At 54.3% G+C, this 20121-nt stretch overlaps 1 protein-coding gene across 1 annotated transcript; it reads right to left on the bottom strand.

The window, feature by feature from the left end:
* Nucleotides 1–953: 953 nt before the first annotated feature.
* Npas4 (neuronal PAS domain protein 4) lies at nt 954–7110 on the bottom strand. The gene is made up of 8 exons (XM_042676352.1): nt 6776–7110; nt 5940–6091; nt 5674–5776; nt 5310–5583; nt 5028–5137; nt 4597–4732; nt 3049–4478; nt 954–1733 (listed from the first exon to the last, which is right to left on the bottom strand). Exons 1-8 carry the CDS (start codon nt 6948–6950, stop codon nt 1705–1707), a joined length of 2409 nt encoding a protein of 802 aa, XP_042532286.1. The 5' UTR covers nt 6951–7110; the 3' UTR covers nt 954–1704.
* Between the last annotated feature and the right edge of the window lie 13011 nt (nt 7111–20121).

Raw genomic sequence — 20121 nt, 5'->3', positions numbered from 1 at the left:
TGTGTGTGTGTGTGTGTGTGTGTGTGTGTGTGTGTGTGTGTATGTACACCTTGGTACAGGGGCTTGAATTCAGGGCCTTACACTCTTGCTTAGTGTTTTTGCTCAAGGTTAGCACTCTACCACTTGAGCCATAGCTCTACCTCCAGCTTTTGCTGGTTAATTGGAGATAAGAGTTTCTGGGCTTTCCTGTCTGAGTTGGCTTGGAACCACAAGCCTTACTCTCAGCCTCCTGAGTAGCTGGGATTACAGGTGTGAGCCACTGGCACTGGTGACCTTCTGTTTCTTCATTAGTGAAATGAGCCTTTTTTTGCAGTGAAGCATGTATTTGCCAACTGAATGCACTATTCATGGGTAACAGAGACTTTTCCTGCCTATGCAGACACCCAGAGTCCCACAAACCAGTCCCAGGACCGGTGTGTCAAACCTATATCCAGAACCCATGTAAAGCTGCATCCTCCTCCTTATACCAGACTCTCTGCCCCTCCCACCTGGTGAACACTGCCAGACTGAACTCCAAGCCCCCTAAAGAACAGGTTGCTGTGCTCAGTTCCCAGCGCACAGACAAGGAGTGAAGGGATGAGTGTGTGCAAGAGGAAAGGAAGAAATGCTGGGACCCAAAGCAGCTCTAGTCTTTGTTTTGTTTTGTTTTCTGGGTTTGGTCGTGGGGCTTGAACTCTGGGCCTGGGCACTGTCCCTCAGCTCTTCAGCTCAAGGCTAGCACTCTACCACTTGAGCCACAGCGCCACTTCCAGCTTTTTTCTTTTTGCTTATGTAGTGCTAAGGAATCAAACCCAGGGCTTCACACATGCAAGGCAAGCGCTCTACCACTGAGCCACCTTCCCAGCCCAGCAGCTCTAGTCTTTAAGGCCTGTCGCCCCCAGGCTGCTGTCTGGGACCCCACGCCCTCACTTCCCCATCTTCCCTTTCCACAGCAGCTCAGGACACCAGAGATACCAAAAAGGCAAACTGGACTTTATTATAAAGTTGGCTACAAAGGTCACCGCGGAACCACGAGGCAGCTGTCCAGGGCAGCATCCCAGACGGCCGTCCAGGGCAGGCCCAGGCGCTCGGGCGGCCGGGTGCTTCCCGCACCAGGTACCAGCACTCGTGCAAAGCACACGTGTGGCGGCAGATCTGCCTTCCTCCATCGGAAAGGAACGAAGCGTCTCTTCGCGCTCCCACCCCAGGCGGCGGGGCGCAAAAGTCTCAAGGAAGAGCCGCAGCGCGGCCTAGTCCATCGGAATTGAAATCCCGTTACTGGTGTGTAGAGAATTCTACGTGGGTGTCACGAGCCCCTCGGGGCTCAGGCTGGCCTGGGGTTGGCCCTGCCTTTCCCCCACCAAGATCTAGGGGGGAGCTGAAGCCCCCCTAGGAGTGGAGAACTGGCCCAGGCCCATGGGGCAGTGCGGATGGGGAAACGAGACTCCCCCATTCTCCGCTTGAAATTCATTCAAGGAAGCTCACTACGAGTGAATACAGATTGGAATGGAAACTGGGATCGCTCAAAGTCCCTTGGTTTTAAAAAGAAACTCCCCTCCCTTGCCCTCCCACCTCCCTCCCCCCCCCCCAATCCTTCAGGGCCTGGAGAATCAGATATATCCCCCTCTGGCCCCCAGAATCCCCCCAAACAGTCCTGGGGGGGTGGAGAGCGGCTCCACGTCTTGATGACAATATGCCATACTTGACGTTAAGTCACAGACTTATTCAAAACGTTGGTTCCCCTCCACTTCCATCTGTGAAGAGAGAGAGACAGAGAGAGAAGAGGAATTAGCCTTCTTAGGAGAGCAGGTCTTTGGGCTCGGGGTGTGGTGCAGTGTTGACATATGGTTTGGACTTCAAATAAGTTGGCCCAGTGGGAAAATGGTGCCAGAAGCTGTAGCTGTAGCTTTGGAGAGAATGGGGCCAATGGAAGGGACTACTGCAATGAAGCTAAGGCCAAAGCCTCTGGGCTTTCTCTCCTGAATGTCGACAAATTCTTGTCTCTCCCATTTATCACCTTTAGGGGGCAAGAATACTAGGCTAGATCTCCAATCAACTTCTTCTAAGTTTTACTTTATGCCACCACTAGGACCAGTACTATATCAGGCAATTTCCCTTAACTTTTTAGTTCAAGGCTGGTGGTCTACCACTTGAGCCACACCTCTGCTTCTGTTTTGTTTTTTTTTCTAGCTAAATTTGGGGATGAGTCTCACAGATTTCTGCTAGGGCTAGCCTTGAACCACAATCTTCAGAGCTCAGCCTCCTGAGTAGCTAGGATGACAGGCATGAGCTACCAGCATCTGACAACTTCTCCTGTTTTTGTTTTTGTTTTTGGTCAGACGTAAAGAATATTTCTTTACTCTGGGTCCTTGATTGACCTCATCCATAAAATGTGGTGGCAATTGATTTAGGTACCTCATAGACTTTTTTTGCCAGTCCTGGGACTTAACTTAGGGCCTGAGCACTGTCCTTGAGCTTCTTTTGTTCAAGGCTAGCACTCTCCCACTTGAGCCAAAGCACCACTTCTGGCTTTTTCTGTGTATGTGATACTGAGGAATCAAACCCAGGGCCTCATGCATGCAAGGCAAGCACTCTACCACTGAGCCAACTTCCCAGTCCCTCCTAGACTTTTTAAAAACTGTGTTTTGTTTGTCTTTTCTTTCATGGTACTGGGGATCAAGCCCAGGATGATGCACTTGCTAAGCAGCATGGTGCCACTGAGCTACAGGGAAGCCCCCTTACAAACTTTAAAGCACAAACTTCAGTCACCATCTTTGCCTACCATTCCTACTGATCCACAACTTTCATATTAGGTTGTTTTTTTTTTAATTTTGGTGGTATGATTTGCATTCAGGACCTTGCTCTTGGCCGAGCAGGTACTCCACCACTCATCTCACTCTCTGCCCAAGTTTTTCATGTTCCTTATCCTCACTGCTACCCTTAGCAACAAGTGATTATTACCTACATAATTAACACTGAGGTACAGAGAAAGGAATGGATCCACTAATCTCCTAGCATCTCACTGGAAGGCCAGGGACATGAGTACAGAAACATTGGGTCTGTACTCACCATCATGGAAGCTGTCTTGAACTTGACTTTGGAGTTGATGCAACTCATCAGTAAACCCATCGTAGGGGAATGCTGAGACACCTGTCTCAAAGGCGGTTTCATAGGTGGCCAAGTCCTCCAGGAAGCTGTGGTCTTCTGAGGACAGATTGGTGCAAGGCGATGGGGCCCCTCCTGGGCCCTCTGCCTCGGGATCCCCTGAACCCCATTCCCCATTGGGGTCTGGAGTAGAGAGATCCATGAAGATGTCTTCTATGGGCGTCTCTTCCAGGAACATGTTCTCGGGGTCAGCCAGGAAGTCCAGCTCCTGGCATTTCCAGGGTTTCAGGTCCAGGCTGAGCACAGGGGGGCCAGCCCCCGGAAGGGATAGGTTAGAATCCAGGGGCTCCAGTCCTCCAAGGGGCTCTAGTCCCCCAGTGTCGGCCTCAGCAGAGAAGGGCCTGTCCATGCCCTGGGCTAACTGGCTAATCTGCTGGATGAGGCGATCGATCTCATTTTGTTCCTTCTCAGAGTAGTGAAAGAAACTCTGCTTGACTGGAGAGGCCTCGGGGGTGAGCAGGCCTTCGGGCACCAGGGGGACATCCACAGACAGGGGGCCCCGGAGCTGAGCGAGGGCCAGAAGTGTGCAGTCCCCATTACCAGGGCTGCTAGGACTTGGGGGCAACTTCTCATAGAGAAAACTGCATCCCTCCTGGGTGAAGTAAGTCTTCGTAGAATTGGGGCTCAGTTGCTCTGGGAAAGTCTGGCTGGGGCTGCTCAGGGGAGCTTGGAAAGCGGTGCTGGGAGGAGTCAGCTGCTCATGGGCAGGGCTGCCCAGGGGCTCTGGGAAGGAAGCAGTGCTGGGAAGCAGCTGGTCCGGGAAGGTAGAGGTGCACGCAGTCAACTGGTCTTCGTAACTTCGGGTGGCAGTGTCGGTCAGCTGGCCTTGCAGCGGGCTGGTGAGAGGATCAGGGAATGTTGCACTGCTCGGAGTCAATTGATCAGAGAAGGTCACGGTGCTTGGAGTCAGCTGTTCTTGAAGAGAGCTGGATGGAGTGGGCAGAAGGGTCTGGAAGGGCTCGTGGAGGCTGAAGAGGAAGGCACAGCCCCCAGGCTGGTGAGGTGTGTAGGGTGGTGTACACACAAGATCCTTGCTGAGGTCTGTCTGCAGAGAGGGCTCTGGCCCAGCAGCAAATGGCAGGTAACGGAAGCCCATCTCCTTAGAAGGCTGGGGAAGTTCTTCTGATGTTGAGACCCCACCCAGTTCTGGAGCACCGGAGAAACTGGTGCTTCTGGGAGCCCCCAAGGCTGGGGTAAAGAGTGGGTTAGAGCACTGCTCTTGGGAATGGACATTCTCAGGGAATGAGGGCGCCATGGTTGGCGTACCCAGAACATAAGCTGTCTGAGTGTCTTCAGAGTTCAGCTGCTGGCGGAGACTCCAGGCTTCTGTGTCACTGGAAAAGAGAGAAGAGGCAACTGGTCAGGGTTTGGTGTCTGTTTCCAGAGCAGTTCTCTGATTTGCTGACTTCAGCTGACACCCCCTTCCACCCAGACTGCTACCTTGCAGCTCACCTGATTGGGTAATTATTGGCAGTAATGGAGCCCTCTGGCCCTTCCGAGTATAACAGGCAGTAAATCCAGGCCCAACCTCCAGACTTGGCCTGCAGCCTCACCACCATCTCGGCCTGAATGTCTCCACTCTCAGCCACTGAGAAGAAAGAAGAGATTCAGGGTTAGGATGCCCATCAGACAACACCACCTCAACTCCCACCTTCTTCACCTCTACACTGAGCTGAGGGAGCCATGATATCTTTTCTTCTACCTACCCTAACCTGTGCCTCTCAGCTCCCCAACTTGACCTCACCACCCAGGGTCCTCCTCCTAATATTCCCCTTAGGGCATCCCAAACATCAGTCTTGACCACAGCTCATTCTGGGCCTGGTCTCCCCCTTCTTTTATCCCCCCAACTTCCTTTCTTATCCACAGCCTCTCTGGACACTCACACAGACGGTAGTGTTGAGCAGAAGCGTGGGCCAGGTCCTCGGGGTGCAGCAGTCCATACCATGATTTACAGAGCAGTTCATTGCGCTCAAAGCCCAGGTAGATTAGGACACTGGGAAGGTGGAAAGGGTGAGGTCAGCTTTCTGTTTTCCTTGCTCAACATTGCACATCTTGCTCCCTCCCAGCTTCTCTGCCCATCTAAGCCCCATCCTCCCTGACTCCAGAATCTACAGTCCCTCAACTCTGGCCTGCCTTCCTCCTGAAGTTAAACCCTCTGGGCTCACCTCTCAGAGATGTCCAGCAGGGCCAGGTCTTTAGCATGCCGACTCTGGAACATGGCCAGGAAGAGTGAGGCAGGGCCAGGCCCAGGGCCAGGGCCAGGGCCAGGGCGGGGTCTTGGCTCCAGTGGGGCACAGAAAGCCGTGAACACAGGGTTTCCTGCCCAGTAGGCCCCGGGTGGGTGGGAGTGGAATCGGCCTCGAATAAGCACCAGTTTGTTGCCTGCGCTCTGGCGTCGGAGGGACTTGGAAGTGTTGAAACGACAACGGAAAAGACGATCTAGGTGGGTAAAGAAAAAGGAACTAGTAAGAAACAGAGAAATGGTGGGTGGAGGAGATTGGAATAAAGATGAGAGAAGACAGTGCTCACCAGTATCTAGAGCAGAGGGCAAGGAGAGTTGTTGACGCACAGTTAGGTGGTCAGCAGGATCGATGATGTCATAAATGCTGTCACCCTGAGCCACCAGGTCCACCTGGGAGAACAGAAGCAGAGATCACCATTAGTGAGGACAGCAAGAGCCTCTCTCTCTCCCCCCTCTCAGAACCCTTAGTTTCTCAAGAGTAGAAATCTCATAGAAGTCTCATTGAAACCAATTTGTACCTCAGTCCTGAACTGAAAGGACCTGCAATACTCACCATAGAATGGCCCAGATGCTCGCTCACACTCTCGGACAGGTAGAGCAACTTCCCCTCGGCTGTAAACACCAGCAGGAATCCAGGCAGGGCTGCCACGATGTCTTCAAGCTCTTGGGCTGAGAGAAGGCCTGTGGGGCCGGCCAGAGGAGCACCTGTGCGGGGCGGCAAGATGAGGTGAGTCAAGGCTGAGGTCGGAAGGCACAGGGCAGAGTGAAGAAGGCAGGGTCTGAGTTTCACAGAGGCTGGGGGACTCTCCCATGGATCTGTCTCTTGCCGACACCTGTTGAGCCGCTGCCCGCGGCTCTTGGTCAGGAGACCTGTTGCTGGAACTCCCCAGCTAAGGGAGTCCTCAGACTTCTGAGCCCGTAGCCGGGGCCTCCAGCACCGCGGACAGCGCTCCCGAGGGCGGCGCCTGGTCAGCACCGCGGACAGCGCTACCTCCGGGGGCTCCCGGTCAGCACCTCGGACAGCGACTCGCAGAGCGAAGGCTGCGGCCGCGCTACCGGGAGAGCTGCGGGTCGGACACGGCTACCTTAGCTGGTCAGCACGGCGGACAGCGCCCCCCGGAGCCTCGCCGACCGCGGCTGCCTTTCCCCGGGCTCTGGATGGCTCCATCCCCGCAACTTGCCAAGGCTGCCTTTACCCCCAGACTCCCCCGGGCGCCTCCGAGCTGGTGGGGTCCCGGGGAACCCTGCTGGTCTCGCCTCCCATCCATCGGCCCTTCATGCAGAACTCGAGAGAAGTAGTGCCTGAGCTCGGGATCCGGAGTCCCCCCCAGCCCTTCCCCTGCCCAGCTCGAGGCACCGCAGGCTCCCGGGGCTCCCCGGCTCGCTCACCTCCGGCGAAGAAGACGCCTTTGCGAGTGTAGATGCAGGCCAGGCTCATGATGTGCAGGTAGGACAGACGGACCTTGTCCGCCTCGGCCAGCGGCAGCAGCTCCTTGAGGCTCCGGATCTCCGCGTTGATCTGGTCGCGGCGCGCCTTGGAGGCGCCCTTGGTGGAGCGGTACATGGCTGCGGGCGCCGCGGGCTCCGGAGTCCCCGTCCTCCGGGCGGGCGCCCCGGGCTCGGGCGTCCGCGTCCTCCGGGCTTCCAGGCGCTCGCTCGCTCGCTGGCTCGCTCTGCCGGCGCTCGCGCTCTCCTCTCCGGGCTCCGCTCGGCTGCGCTGCCCCCCTCGCCTGGCTCGCCCGCCTTATATAGCTCCTGCCAGGCGTGGGGGGCTCGTTTTGGAGACGCGGGGGGGGGGGCGGGAGGCTGGGCTAAGCGCGCTGCAGCGGGAGCACCGGCTGGGGGGGCTCCTCCCCCCTCCCCGGCCTCCGACGTCATCGCGTGACGTCGAGCCCGAGCGGGAGGGGGGCGGGAGGGCGAGAAGGGAGGCTGCGGAGGGGGCGGAGCGCACAGCCCGGAGCTCGCTGCCTTCTAGAAGCGCCAACTGGGGTGCGGGGTGCTCAGTGGGGGGAAGGGACAGAGCGTGGCGCGCCCCCCCGCCCGCAGGAGAGTCTGTACAGGCCCACCTCCACCCTGACCCCCCCACAGCTCGGTGACACCCATCCTAGACCCCCACACCCCGGTGTCCCCCCCATCCTGGCTCCCCCACCCAGGTGACCCCCACCCTCGCCCCCCACAATCCAGTGTCCCATACTCTAGCTCCCCACACCCCAGTGTCCCCCAGCCTAGACCCCCACACCCCCGGGGAACCCAACCCTGAGTCCGCACACCCCAGTGTCCCCCAGCCTAGACCCCCACACCCCCGGGGAACCCAACCCTGAGTCCGCACACCCAGTGTCCCCCAGCCTAGACCCCCACACCCCCGGGGAACCCAACCCTGAGTCCGCACATCCCAGTGTCCCCCAGCCTAGATCCTCACACTCCAGAGAGAGGAGACAAGCGAAGGGGGCACCTGCTACCCAGCCCCAATTTGCCAGGGGCGGCCAGGAGGAAGGCGATGGACTCTCCCTGGGCCCCTGGGGGCCGGGTCTCAGCGGAGATGCCTCTCCTGGGGTCTCCTCAACCTGAGATTGCCTTGGACACTTTCAAAGAACTAGCGCCTCCCTCCACTTCTCAGGCCTTGCCCACGCGCCAGGGGTTCTGGGGGGGTCCTGGGGGGGAGTGTCTAAGTCCCTAGGGTGGGATGCAAAGAGGGGGGTCCCACTTGAATTTGGGGGACCACCCGGTCCTCCTTTCCCACAGCTTAGAAACCACGACGTAGCCTTCTGCAGAGGTGCTTCGTTCCTCAATCCACCCATCAAGCCTTAGACACTTAGGAGAGAAACTGAGGCAGAGTCCCCTCGCCCCCCAGGGCATGGCGAGGAACTGGGCCTGCACTGCGGCCTCCCCGCCCCCGTCCGGTGGCGAGCGCCCCTCCTTCCTTCCCTTCTTCCCCCCGCCCCCCACCGTGAGAGCCTCGGTCCCCGCGCCGGGCCGGGGGCGGGGGCGGGGGCGGGGCCGGGGAATCCCGGCTCCATATTAGGGCAGGAATCCTCCGGCGGCGGCGGCGGCGGCGGGGCGGGGCCTGGCGGGCCGGGCCTCCCGGGCGGGGCCTCCGCAGCGCGCTCCTGCGGAGAAGCGGCGGAGGCCGCAGGGGAGCGGGGCGTCCACGCCGGGGTCCGCACCCGGCGCCCTGCGGCCCTTGAACTCCGCCAGGATCTCCGCACATCCACCTGCAGCCCATTCTCGGCTCTCAGGCTTCTCGCTCGTCCTGACCACCTTGAAGTCCATGCACACCAACGCGCGCGCACACACACACGCACGCGCACACACGTACCCTTGCACGGAATGCTTGCGAGGCTTTCTCAGCACTCTGCACCCCCTAGACCCCCAAAGGTTCCCCTCCTGTTAATCATGTCTTTCTTGTCTTTGTCAAGCTCCCTCTGCATTGCATGGCTTTTGCCTTCTCTCTCCTTCTCTACTTACTGCACCTGGTAACTCTCCAGGGAGAAACATGGATGCCTTTCTGGTTCCATGATCTCATAAAGGGAGACAGCAGTGGTCTAGGGGATATTTCAATCGGAAATCTCCCGTGTAGAGGAGTGGGGAATGTGTGAAATCCCTTGAGGGGCTGAAAAGGAAGCCACTTAAAAATTGAAGACTAGCCAAGTGGAGTGGCAAACGCCTGTAATCCCAGCACTCAGAGGATTTTCAGAGGCAGGAAGGTCTCCAGTTCAAGGCCAGCCTTGGCTGCATTATCAAGGCACTGTTTTCAAAACAGAAAAGTGGAGAGGGGGCAGGGGAAGACAGGAATTCACCTGATGGTAGCAAGTTGGGAGGGAAGGGAGGAGAACTTTTGACATCATGAAGGATAATTTGGGATCAAGTAGATCCCAATCCTCACAGGAAACGGGGTAACAAGAGAGGAAGTGTGGGAGGAGAGGGTGCGTGACTGTGGAGACCCCATCCCGATGTTTGGGCAGCCAATGGTACAACTGAGGTGGGGCGAATGGACAGTGGGCGTGTCTTTAACCTCCACCTGGGCGACAGAGAGGACCTTCGGGTTGCGTCGTTGACCGCCAGTGGCCCCGACCAGCATCTCTCAACCTTTCATTCTCTTGTTCTTTGGATCCCTTTCCCATTTAAAAACTCAAGGCAGAATTCCTATTTTCTTTACCCACTGAAGCCCTAGGTCCTGGAGAGGAGAGATCTCGCCGTCCCCGCCACCGCGTTTCTTGCCTGGGTCCAGCTAAGCCTCCGGCAGAGAAGTCCGCCGGACTAGAGAGAACCCAGCGGGCTGCTGTCCGTGGTGCTGAAATGATTTCCATGGAAGTCGGATTGGCTCTGGCCTACCGACCACATAAAATAGGACCTTGGGAAGAGGCCTCTCCTCTAGCTGGGGATCAACAAGGAAGCTTGTGTGGGGAAGGGGGCGGGTCAGGATTCCGAGATTCAGGAGTTAAGCAAGCAAGCAGCAGAACTAGACTCAAGGAGAGAGTCCCTGGATTTTTCCAGAATGGACAAGGGAAAAGGCACTGTGGAAGGCGAGAAGGGTCTAGAAAGGGACAAGGGAGGAAAGGGAGGGAGGCAGGACTCATCCTACTTTGCCCCTCTGATTCAAGTTGAGAAGCTCTGGATGCCCCCAATGTCTCCTCTCCCTAGGCCAGCTCCCACTCTTCTTGCCTCCTACCTCCGGGAAACTATTTTTAACTGTGCAGAACCAAAAATAGCTTGGCAGCAGCTTCAGGCCGTGGGAGAAGAGCTATTTATATCACCAGTGACAGTTCAGAAATAGCAAGCAGGAGGAGGGGGGTGGCTGGCACGCTGGAGAGCTCCTGGCCGCTGCTAAAAATACTGTCAAGTGTGAGTCATCTAGGCCTGGCTGAGTCACAACCCCCCCCCCCCCCCCAGGCGGCAGGCAGCGGGAACAGCAGCAAAACAGACTAAGAATGGGAAGCCTGAGTTGCAGTTGGGGAGGGGGGGGGGCACGGCAGTCCACTGGTGATGGGAAAGCCGGCATAGGAGTAAAGGGAAAAGGGGCTTTGGGGGTGGGCTTGGAGGCGGGGAATGTGCAGGAAGAATGGGGGAGAGAGAGAAAGAGCTTCCCAGTTAATACTGCATGAAGCATTCCCAACTATGCACTCAAGAAAGGTTGGGTGATTGAAGGGAGGGAGATGGCTTGTGTGGGTGTCTGTCTGTCTGTCTGTCTGTCTCTGTATTGGTGTGAGACTCTGTTCTTACATGTCTGTCGGTGAACTTATTTGTCTGGACATGTTTGTATGCCTGTATTTGGGTATCTATCTGCATGTATCTCTGAGGCTAGATATCTAGATCCCTGTCTATCTTTTATTTTTGGTGTTGGTACAAGGACTTGGTCTCTGCCTTGAGCTCTTGCTTGGCTTTTTCACTCAAGGCTGGCACTCTACCACTTGAGCCAGGGCTCCACATCTGGCTTTTTGCTGGTTCATTGGAGATAAGAGTCTCAGAGACTTTTCTGTCCTGGCTGGCTTTGAGCTACTATCCTCAGCCTGCTGAGTAGCTAGGATTGCAGGCCTTACACCAATGCCTAGCTATGCCTGTCTTTTCTAAAATCTCATTTTTTCTTGCCATTCCTGGTGCTTGAACTCATGGCCTGGACACTTCCTGAGCTTCTTTTGCTCAAAGCTAGCACTCTACTATTTGAGCCACAGTGCCATTTCTGGTTTTTTTCTGTGTATGTGGTACTGAGGAATGGAACCCAGGGCTTCATGCATGCTAGGCAAGCACTCTACCACTAAACCCCATTCCCAGCCCCTCCAACTTCTTATGTTGTTTGTAGTTCTGTGCTGTGCCTCTATAGACTTAAGTTTTTCATTTTAAGTGTGTCTGTGTGTCCGTCTCTGTGTGCTTGTGCCCCTTTCTGAGTCAGCCCTGGGAATCTCCTCTCGGCACCTGATGGAGTGTGAACATGGGGGTGCTTTCTCACACTCAATGAACCCCCCATTGCTCCCATTGCACAAGCATCATTAGTGTCTTTCCTTCATTCACGTCTCCTCACCAGCATCTTCCGCTCTCACCCCCAGCCCTTAGCAAAGGCCTTGCTGTTGCACACAGTCCCTAGTAAAAACAGGGAGAAGAATACTCCCCCTTCTCGAACCATCCTGAATCTTCTCTAGTTTGCAGGAGCAAGTGGTTTTCCATCACTCCATATTTGGGGAGCTGAAAGAAGTGAAGGGCTTTCTTTAGTTCTAAAAAAAATAATTCCTGGTGTGGGCACAGGCATGTGTAGCACGCACATGCACACACACACACACACACAGACACACACACACACAACTGAGAGAATGAGAGAGAAAAATATCAAGGTCCCTTCTTTACTGAGCAGAGCCCGCTCGCATCTGTTACCATGGCAACCCGCCCACTCCTTCCCCGAAAAATCACCAAGAAGAGGTGGTGGCATCGAGGAGGGATTGGCTGATTCCTTTCTTCATTATTTTTTCCGAAAAAGGCCTTTTTATAGCAAGAACAGGCCATGAGATCCCTTGCTCCTGACTTGCTTAGCTTTATTGGGACCTAAAGGCATAACCTGTCAACTCCCTAGTAGCGAAAAAGAGGTATATCTGTTCCAGAGATTTCCAGGAGAATGACCTCCTTGTAAGGAATTGGAGGGTGGGTGGGGAGTCTGGCTTCTTTAGAACAACATGAAGACTCCTGATGGCTTTTTTGGAAATTTGGAACATGGAACTCTCTCATGACAGAGGGCTAAAGGAGAGGGAGGGCGGAGGTGGGAGACAAAGAGAAAGAGAAAGTGAATGAAAGAAAGAAAGAATGAGTCACCTGAGAGAATTTCAGAGAAGAAAAGGTGCTGAAAGATGCCGGCACACATTGGTCATGACACCACACGGGACACGCTGGCTCAGGCTGCACGGTGCAATTGGTGGTGTCCATCACTACTGGACAGCTGTGTCCCAGGGAAGGCAAGGCAGAGGTGAATGCTCCCGGCAGGAGGGGTGTTGAAGTTCACTTTTCCTGACTCTAGTCCCAGCCCAAGATTCAAAGGCCTCCTCTAAGACCTGGCCACCAGCCACTGCAGCACATTACTCCCTCCGAGAACTGCAGCCTCCTGCCAAATGGCTGAAGAATGGGAAGGAAGGGATTTCTTGTTTCCTCCTGTGTTTGGTTTGCAATGGAAATGGGGTCACTCAGTACTGGGCATTGGAAAGACTCTGGTGAGAGAGAGCTCTCTTTCCTGGAAGGCTGGCACCACCCTCAGCATCTATGGGCATAGGGACATGAGATGGAGCAGAGGGTTGAAAAGATGTAAGATTTGTGGCTGGGAAGGTGGCTCAGTGGTAGAGCGCTTGCCTTACATGCTTAAGGCCCTGGGTTCGATTCCTCAGCACCACATAAAAAAATAGCCGGAAGTGGCGCTGTGGCTCAAGTGGTAGAGCGCTAGCCTTGAGCTGAAGAGCTGAGGGACAGCGCCCAAGTCCAGAGTTTAGGCCCCACGACCGGACCCCCCCCCCCCAAAAAAAAAAAAGATGTAAGATTTGCTCTGCTATCTTCACAACTAAACTGACCAATGTTCTGTTCATCTGATAGATAGTGGACCCAAGGTTCAGAGGTACACAACCAACTAGTCAAAGTCACATAGCAAGATACTAGCAATGATGAGTCTTAGGCTGCTGAGAGACCAGGATTGTTCTCTCATGGCACATGATACAGCAGGGGCTTATACATCTATACACGATGGCCCACATGTAACTTTGTAAATAACGTTTTACTGGAAGCTCCACTGGCTATGCATGAGTGCGCATGCAAGTGTGTGTGTGTGTGTGTGTGTGTGTGTGTGTGTGTGTGTGTGTTGGGAGGTGTGTGTGTGTGCATACATGCCAGTACTGAGGCTTAAACTCAGGGCCTGGGCACTGTCCCTGAGATTTTTTCTCAAGGCTGGCACTTCACCACTTGAGTCACAACTCCACGTCTAACTTTTTGCTAGTTAAATTGGCAATAAGTCTCATGAATTTTCCTGTCTGGGCTGGTTTTGAATCATGATCCTCAGATCTCAGCCTCCTGAGTAGTGAAGATTACAGTTGTGAGCCACCAGCTCCTGGCAGCATTAGTGTTTGTATTTTGTTGTTGTTGGTTGTGGGGCTTGAACTCAGTGCCTGGGTGCTGTCTCTGAACTTTTTGCTCAAGGCTGGTACTCTGCCACTTGAGCCACAACACCACTTCTGGTTTTTGAGTGGTTAATTGGAGATAAGAGTCTTTCAGGGACTTTTCTGCCTTGGCTGACTTTGAACATGATCCTCAGATCTCGGCTTTCTGAGTAGCTAGGACTACAGGAGTGAGCCACTGGTGCCCAGCTAACAATAGTGTTCTTTAAGGACTTATAGGAGGAGAGGTTGAGAAATCCTTTGGGCTAGCCTCCCGACTAACCTCTAACCTCTTTTGTAACTGTGCAGATGTGTCCTGCCCCCATATACAGACTATGCTTCCCCTCTTGTTTCTATGGCAACAGAAGATAGGACTGGCAGTGAAGAGCCTAAGTACCCAATCTATCCCTCCCTGGGCCCTAACCCCAGCCTTCAGGACTGTGTTTTGGAAAACAGGGGCTGACCTTGTGGATAATTAAGCTATTGACAGGAAGCCAAACTTTCTCAAAAAAAAGGGTTGTTATAGGATTTCAGGCCCTCTGAATTCCAGTCTAATAGAACAACAATCTTTCTGCATCCAAAAAGGTTAAGTAACTTGTTCCAGGTCACAGAGACAAAATAAGACAAATCCAGAATTAGAACCCACCTTTCCTAATTCCCATTTCTTATTTATTTGATTGATTTGTGCCAGTACCAAGGCTTGAACTTGGGGTCTGGTTGCTTTTTCACTCAAGGCTGGCACTCTATTTCTTGAGCTACAGTTCCACGTCTGATTTTTTGCTGGCCAACTGGAATGAAAAAAGAGTCTCAAGGATTTTCCTGCCTGGGCTGGCATCAAACTGCAATCCTTAGAGATCAGTTTCCTGAATATTGTGGATTATAGGTGTGAGCCTCCGGCACCCAGCTCCCACTTCTATTTCTTTTCCCCCTTGCGAGGTGGTTATTTTGAACTTGAATGAATTGGAAATCATGGAAAGGTTTTCTAGTAGATTCTCTGGCACTCCCCCCTCCCGTGTCTGTGGCGCAGCATCTCTGAGCTAGCTCTGGCTAGCGCAGTGCTAACCTGCATCTTCGCAGCCTGTTTTCTTCCAAGTTCCTCTTGTCATTCCTTTACTCCCTAAATCCACAGGCGCACCGATGCCTTCAGAACGTCTTATCTATTTATGGTTATGAAATCAACAAATCTCATGTAAAGAGGGCTTAGCTGGCACCCACGCATTGAGCCGGTCAGAGATGGAGGAGTGGGTGGAACAGGGAAGGGGGGGACACAGAGCTGTGGAGTGGGTGGGAGGGGGCGGCTGCAGCCCAGGTGAGCCATGGTGCAGGCACGGGCGAGGTCTGAGGAGAGCAGTGCAGAATGGAGGGCACAGGGAGGCAGGGACCAGCCTTAGGCCTTGAGGCTGGGAAAAGCAGCCCATGGGAGACACTTTCTCGTTTTTATTTTTATTTTTTGGGGGGAAGGCCAGTACTGGGACTTGAACTCAGGACCTGGGCACTTAGCATTTCTGCTCAAGGCTGGTGCTCTACCACTTGAGCCACACTCTTGGCTGTTTTTGGTGGTTGGTTACTTGGAGATAAGTGTCTTATGGACTTTCCTGCCAGGGCTGTCTTTGAACTTTGATCTTCAGATCTCAGCCTCTTGAGTAGCTAGGATTACGGGCGCGAGCCACTAGCAGGCCTTGCCCTCCAGAGCTGGGGGAGGGGGGACGCCTAGAGGAGAAGACAGATCCTCAGGCATCCATTTGAGGTTGGGGGGAGGGCTCACAGCTGGAGAACTCCTCCTCAGGCCCTGGAGACAGAGAGGGCTGCCTCCTCTCTGCCCGACTCACCCACCAAGCCTCCTTTGCCCTGAACTTCCCACCCAGCCCTGGCAGCATGCATTCTATCTGCCTTTTGCATCAGCACCTGTCTCCATGTTCTCAGTGGACAGCACCGGGTAGGGCACAGAGCAGGGGCTCAGGGAGGGGAGGCTGTGTCTGTGAGGGGCATCCGAGGGTTGAGCTGGGCTCAGCCTCTGTGGTGATGTAATGGGGGAATCCACTGGCTTGAGCTTGACCTCGCAGAGGCTCTGGTAGCCACTAACGGGGCGTGGCTATGCTAACATATGCCTAGTGCAGGCCAAGATGCAACACCGGGGCTGCTGGACTCCAGGAGTTGGGAAGTGAGAGGAGGAGGTGCAGGGTTGGATGCATGGCTCAGTTGGGAGAATACTAGCCAATGAGCAAGAATAGCTGTAGGCACTGAATTTGAATCCTAATCTCAGACCAAAAAGAAAAAAGCAGGGGAGGGAGGGAGGGAAGGGCAGAGGGGACACTGGGGCTGTGAGGAGTGACCCAAGCCTGGCGCTAATTACCCCTGCAGGGAATCTTGTCTCAGATGATGACCCTTTGGTCTTGTCTTTTCCTTCCTTCCTTCCTTTCTTTTTTTTTTTTTTTTTTTCCGGTCCGGTCGTGGGGCCTGAACTCTGGGCCTGGGCGCTGTCCCTCAGCTCTTCAGCTCAAGGCTAGCGCTCTACCACTTGAGCCACAGCGCCACTTCCGGCTTTTTTCTTTTTTCTTATGTGGTGCTGAGGAATCGAACCCAGGGCCTCAGGCATGCAAGGCAAGTGCTCTACCACTGAGCCACCTGCCCCACCCTGCCCCGCTCTGGTCTTTTCTAGTCACTGGTAGCTTCTTTATGTCCTTTGCCTTCTCTTGCCCTCCACAGTGCCTTTGCACATGCTCTGCCCTCTCCTGGGGCCTTACCTTTCCCCTGTGCCTAGTTCATTTCATTTTTCCCAATATCAGTTTGAAATCACCTCCTCAAGTCAGGCACTAGTGGCTCATGCCTATAATCCTAGCTAGTCCAGGAGGATGACATCAGAGAATCACAGCTGGAAGCCACCTGGGCAGGAAAGTCTGAGAGACTCTGATGTCCAATTAACTACCCCAAAAAAGCCAGAAGTTGGGCTGGGAAGGTGGCTCAGTAGTAGAGTGCTTTCTTTGCATGCATGAGGCCCTAGGTTCAATTCCTGAGCACCACATAAGCAGAAAAAAAAAGCCAGAAGTGGCACTGTGGCTCAGAGTGGTAGAGTGACAGCCTTGAACAACAATGCCCAGGGACAGTGCCCAGGCCCTGAGTTCATGCCCCAGGACTGGCACCAAAAAATATCACCTCTTGTAGGAAATCTTCCCATGTCAAATAGTCAACCCAGTCCAATACGCTTCCAGGGGCTCTTGCCTCCTTCTGCACTTGTCCCAGTAGCAGTTTTGCGCTTTATTCTGGTGTCGAGTTGTCCTGGCCCCTCCTCTCCTTGGTTTAGTGACCTGGGCAGAAGGGCCTGCTTTGCCCTCAGCATGGAGTGAGGTGCCCGTGAATACTTGTAAGAAAAACTTTGTAAATGGCAGAAGTAAAGCTATGCAACTTGAAAAATGAGTGGTTGGGTGTCTTCAGAGTTGAAAAGTAGAGAGATGGTGAGCAGAAATGTCTGTCTGGCAGGGCACCTGTGGCTCATGCCTAGAATCCTAGCTAGTCAAAAGTTCAAAGCCAGCCTGGGGAAAACAAATGTGAGTCTTCTCTCCAGTGAACCACCAAAAAGCTGCAAGTGGAGCTGTGTTTAAAGGAGTAGAGTGCTAACCATGAATGAAAAAGTCAAGGTCATGAAGCCCTGAGTTCACGTCCCAGTACTGGCACACCATACTCATGCGCGCATGCACACACACACACACACACACACACACACACGCAGCCTACATGGAGAAGCTGGAGGGCGGGCTGAAAAGAGATTGGAGTTCTGCCTCCATCACAGATTAAGTTTGTGAGTTAATCTCTTATACCTCAGTTTACCTGCCTGTCAAGCAAGGATTTGAGAAGAATCGTACGTCACAAGCTTAATGCAAGAAGTAGGTGAGCTGAATTGTCAAAGCACTCAGAACCTTAATGCTTGAGGGATGATGAATGTGAGTCATTATTATGTTAACTTAATAAAAACATACAACTTTGAAGTCAGGCACTGGTGGATCACACTTATAATCCTAGCTACTCAGGAAGCTGAGATCTGAGGATTACAGTTCAAAGCCAGCCTGAGAAGAAAAGTCTGGGAGATTCTTATCTCCAGTTATCATGAAAAAAGCTAAAGGCAGAACTATAGCTCAAATAGTAGAGTGCTAGCCTTGAGTGAAAAAAAGCTAAGAGACAGCATCCTGGGCCCTGAGTTCAAGCCCCAATAGTGGTACAAAAGTATATAAATAGCCTGGCACTTGTGGTTCACACCTGTAATCCTAGCTACTCCGGAGGCTGAAATCCGATAATCACAGTTCAAAGCCAGCCCAGGCAGGAAAGTCCCTATGAGACTCTTATCTCCAATTAACCACTCAAAAACCAGAAGTGGTGCTGTGGCTCAAGTGATATAGCACTAACCTTGAGCACAAAGAAGCTCAGGGACAGCGCCCAGGCCCTGAGTTCAAGTCCCATGACTGAGCCAAAAAAGAAATAAAGAAAATAAGAAGTAAAAAAAGTCCCAGGTAGGAGGGTGGAGAGATACGGTGCTAGGGTGTCACTCAAGCCCCTCTCCTTTCTGGCTATTTGCGAAATGAGCATCGGACCACATTGCTTTGAAGGGCCTCCATCCTCCCGTCCTGGGCTCTCAGGGTCTGTGGCCCTGATCCCACCTAGCCCAGTATCGCTCCAGCTTTGAAAGTGGAATGCCACACTGCTGAGCCCCAACCTCAAGTGGGGCTGAGCCTGGGTGCCCAGTGGCAGGCTCTGAAGTCTCCCAGAGGACCAAGCTCTTGGGTCTGGATTGGCAGAATCACCACCCTGGGCCCTTGAAGACAGGCCTGTCTGCTCTTGAGGAAGCAATCATCCTACCAACCTGCAGTTTCCCTCTTGGAACCCAAAGCCAGCCAGTGGCATTCTTAGAAGTCAGGGTCAAGTTCACCAGGGAGGACTCACCGTGGATGGATCTGATGGGATTCACAGTGTGCAGCGCAGACCTGGTCATGGGTGGGTGGCCTGTGCAGTTGTTCTGTGGTGGACACAACAGCCGTCTGGCATTCCGTGGCTGAGTCTGGGGGAGAGGAGCACGGGTAGCTGCAGCATCCAGTCACGGAGAGAGGCCAGGCCCTCACCCAATCACCCAGGTTCAGAGACTTCCCGACACACAGTTGGAGCGGGGGTTCCTCAGGGATGATTTGTCTTCAGTGACATGCCTTGTGTAGAAAATGAGGCAACCCACGTGACACGCCACACTGGGTCACACTTGGCACATCCAAACCAAAGCCTTGGTTCCCAGGGCAGCAATCTCCAGCATCCTCCAAGGAGCCTGGACCAGGAGGCAAGTGTCTGGATCCTAAGCTCAACAACACAGTACACTGACTTGTGGTGTGACCTCAGCATATGACAGCTCTCGGAAGGCTACCTCAGTTCCCCCTTCTCTGCATTGAAATCTTGACCCTGGAATCAGATGCACTTTGGATGTGCCATTTCTTGGCTATCTGTTCTAAGGGCACTGACCCAAGACACTGAGCCCACAGACTCTGAACACCATGCCGGGATTCACCCTGAGTCCCCAGCCCTTGTCCAGAGAGGGGGGCTGGGGATGTGTGGAACCTGCACAGCTCCCTTGGGAATGGCCTAGCCACCATGCCGGTCCCAAACACCTCTGGCTGGTGCTGCAGACACAGAGAGAGAGTGGCTGTCGTCAGGACTGAGCAGGGCCTGGAACCCCACGGCTCTGGGGAGCCCCACCAACGCCCAGCTGGTCTCATCTCCACCTCAGGGAAAGGCTTGACTTCAGGCATTTGCTGAGAGCAGGGCTGCAAGAAGCCTTCAATGAAGCAGGTGTTTGTAAACAGCAACCTGATTGGCTGATCGCGGAGTCCATGGGATCAGGGCTGCCAGAAGCCTTCCATGAAAGAGGGTGCTTGTAAACGGCACCCTGATTGGCTGGTCGTGGAGTCCAAGGGATCCAGAAGCTTGTCCTGGGTGACCATTGATCCAGAAAGCCCATCTGGATGGTGCTGGGAAAGGCGAGACAGCCGGTCAGGGAGCAGAAGCAGGCACCCTTAAAAAACAGGATGCGACCTTGTGCCGGGAGGCCAGGCTCCCTGGGCAATGGGACCCTAGCCAGTCATTCCTTTTCCCTTGTAGTTTAGTAAGAGGGCCCAGTTTTCCCTGGGATCCTAATCTGCTTCCACACTGAGCCTAAGAAGAGAAGAGGTGAAGGCAGGGGGCTGAGGGCGCCCAAGGGCGCGGAGGTCCTCACCTGACGTTGGCCCTCTGTGGCCTGGTCCAGAGGAGCTCCGAGCACGCTAAGCCTGCTCCCTTGTTTCCTTCCAGGGTTTATACCGGGATTTCCCCTGTGGGGTGTGGGGAGGAGGGACGGGGGAGGGGAGGGAGGGCAGGACCTCTTCTCTCCAGGGCTGGAATGCCCCACGGGGTAGGGGGCGGGCCGGGGGGCTTGCAGGGGCCCCAGGCCCCGCCGTTGGCTGGGGGCGGGGGGAGGGAGGAGAGGGGAGGGGACGGATCCCGGGCTCTGGAGGAGCCGCCACTCCGCCAGTTGCCTTAAAAAGGCGCCAGCGTGCGCGGCGCATCAGCAGAAGGGGTTGCGGCTCTCTTCCAAAATAGGAAAGAACCAGGAGG

Source organism: Dipodomys spectabilis, unplaced genomic scaffold (genome assembly GCF_019054845.1).
Source record: "Dipodomys spectabilis isolate Male_0828 unplaced genomic scaffold, ASM1905484v1 ptg000030l, whole genome shotgun sequence".
NCBI classification, from domain to species: domain Eukaryota; kingdom Metazoa; phylum Chordata; class Mammalia; order Rodentia; family Heteromyidae; genus Dipodomys; species Dipodomys spectabilis.
Note: the sequence above shows the minus strand (reverse complement) of the source record. Positions and strands in the feature narration are given on the sequence as shown.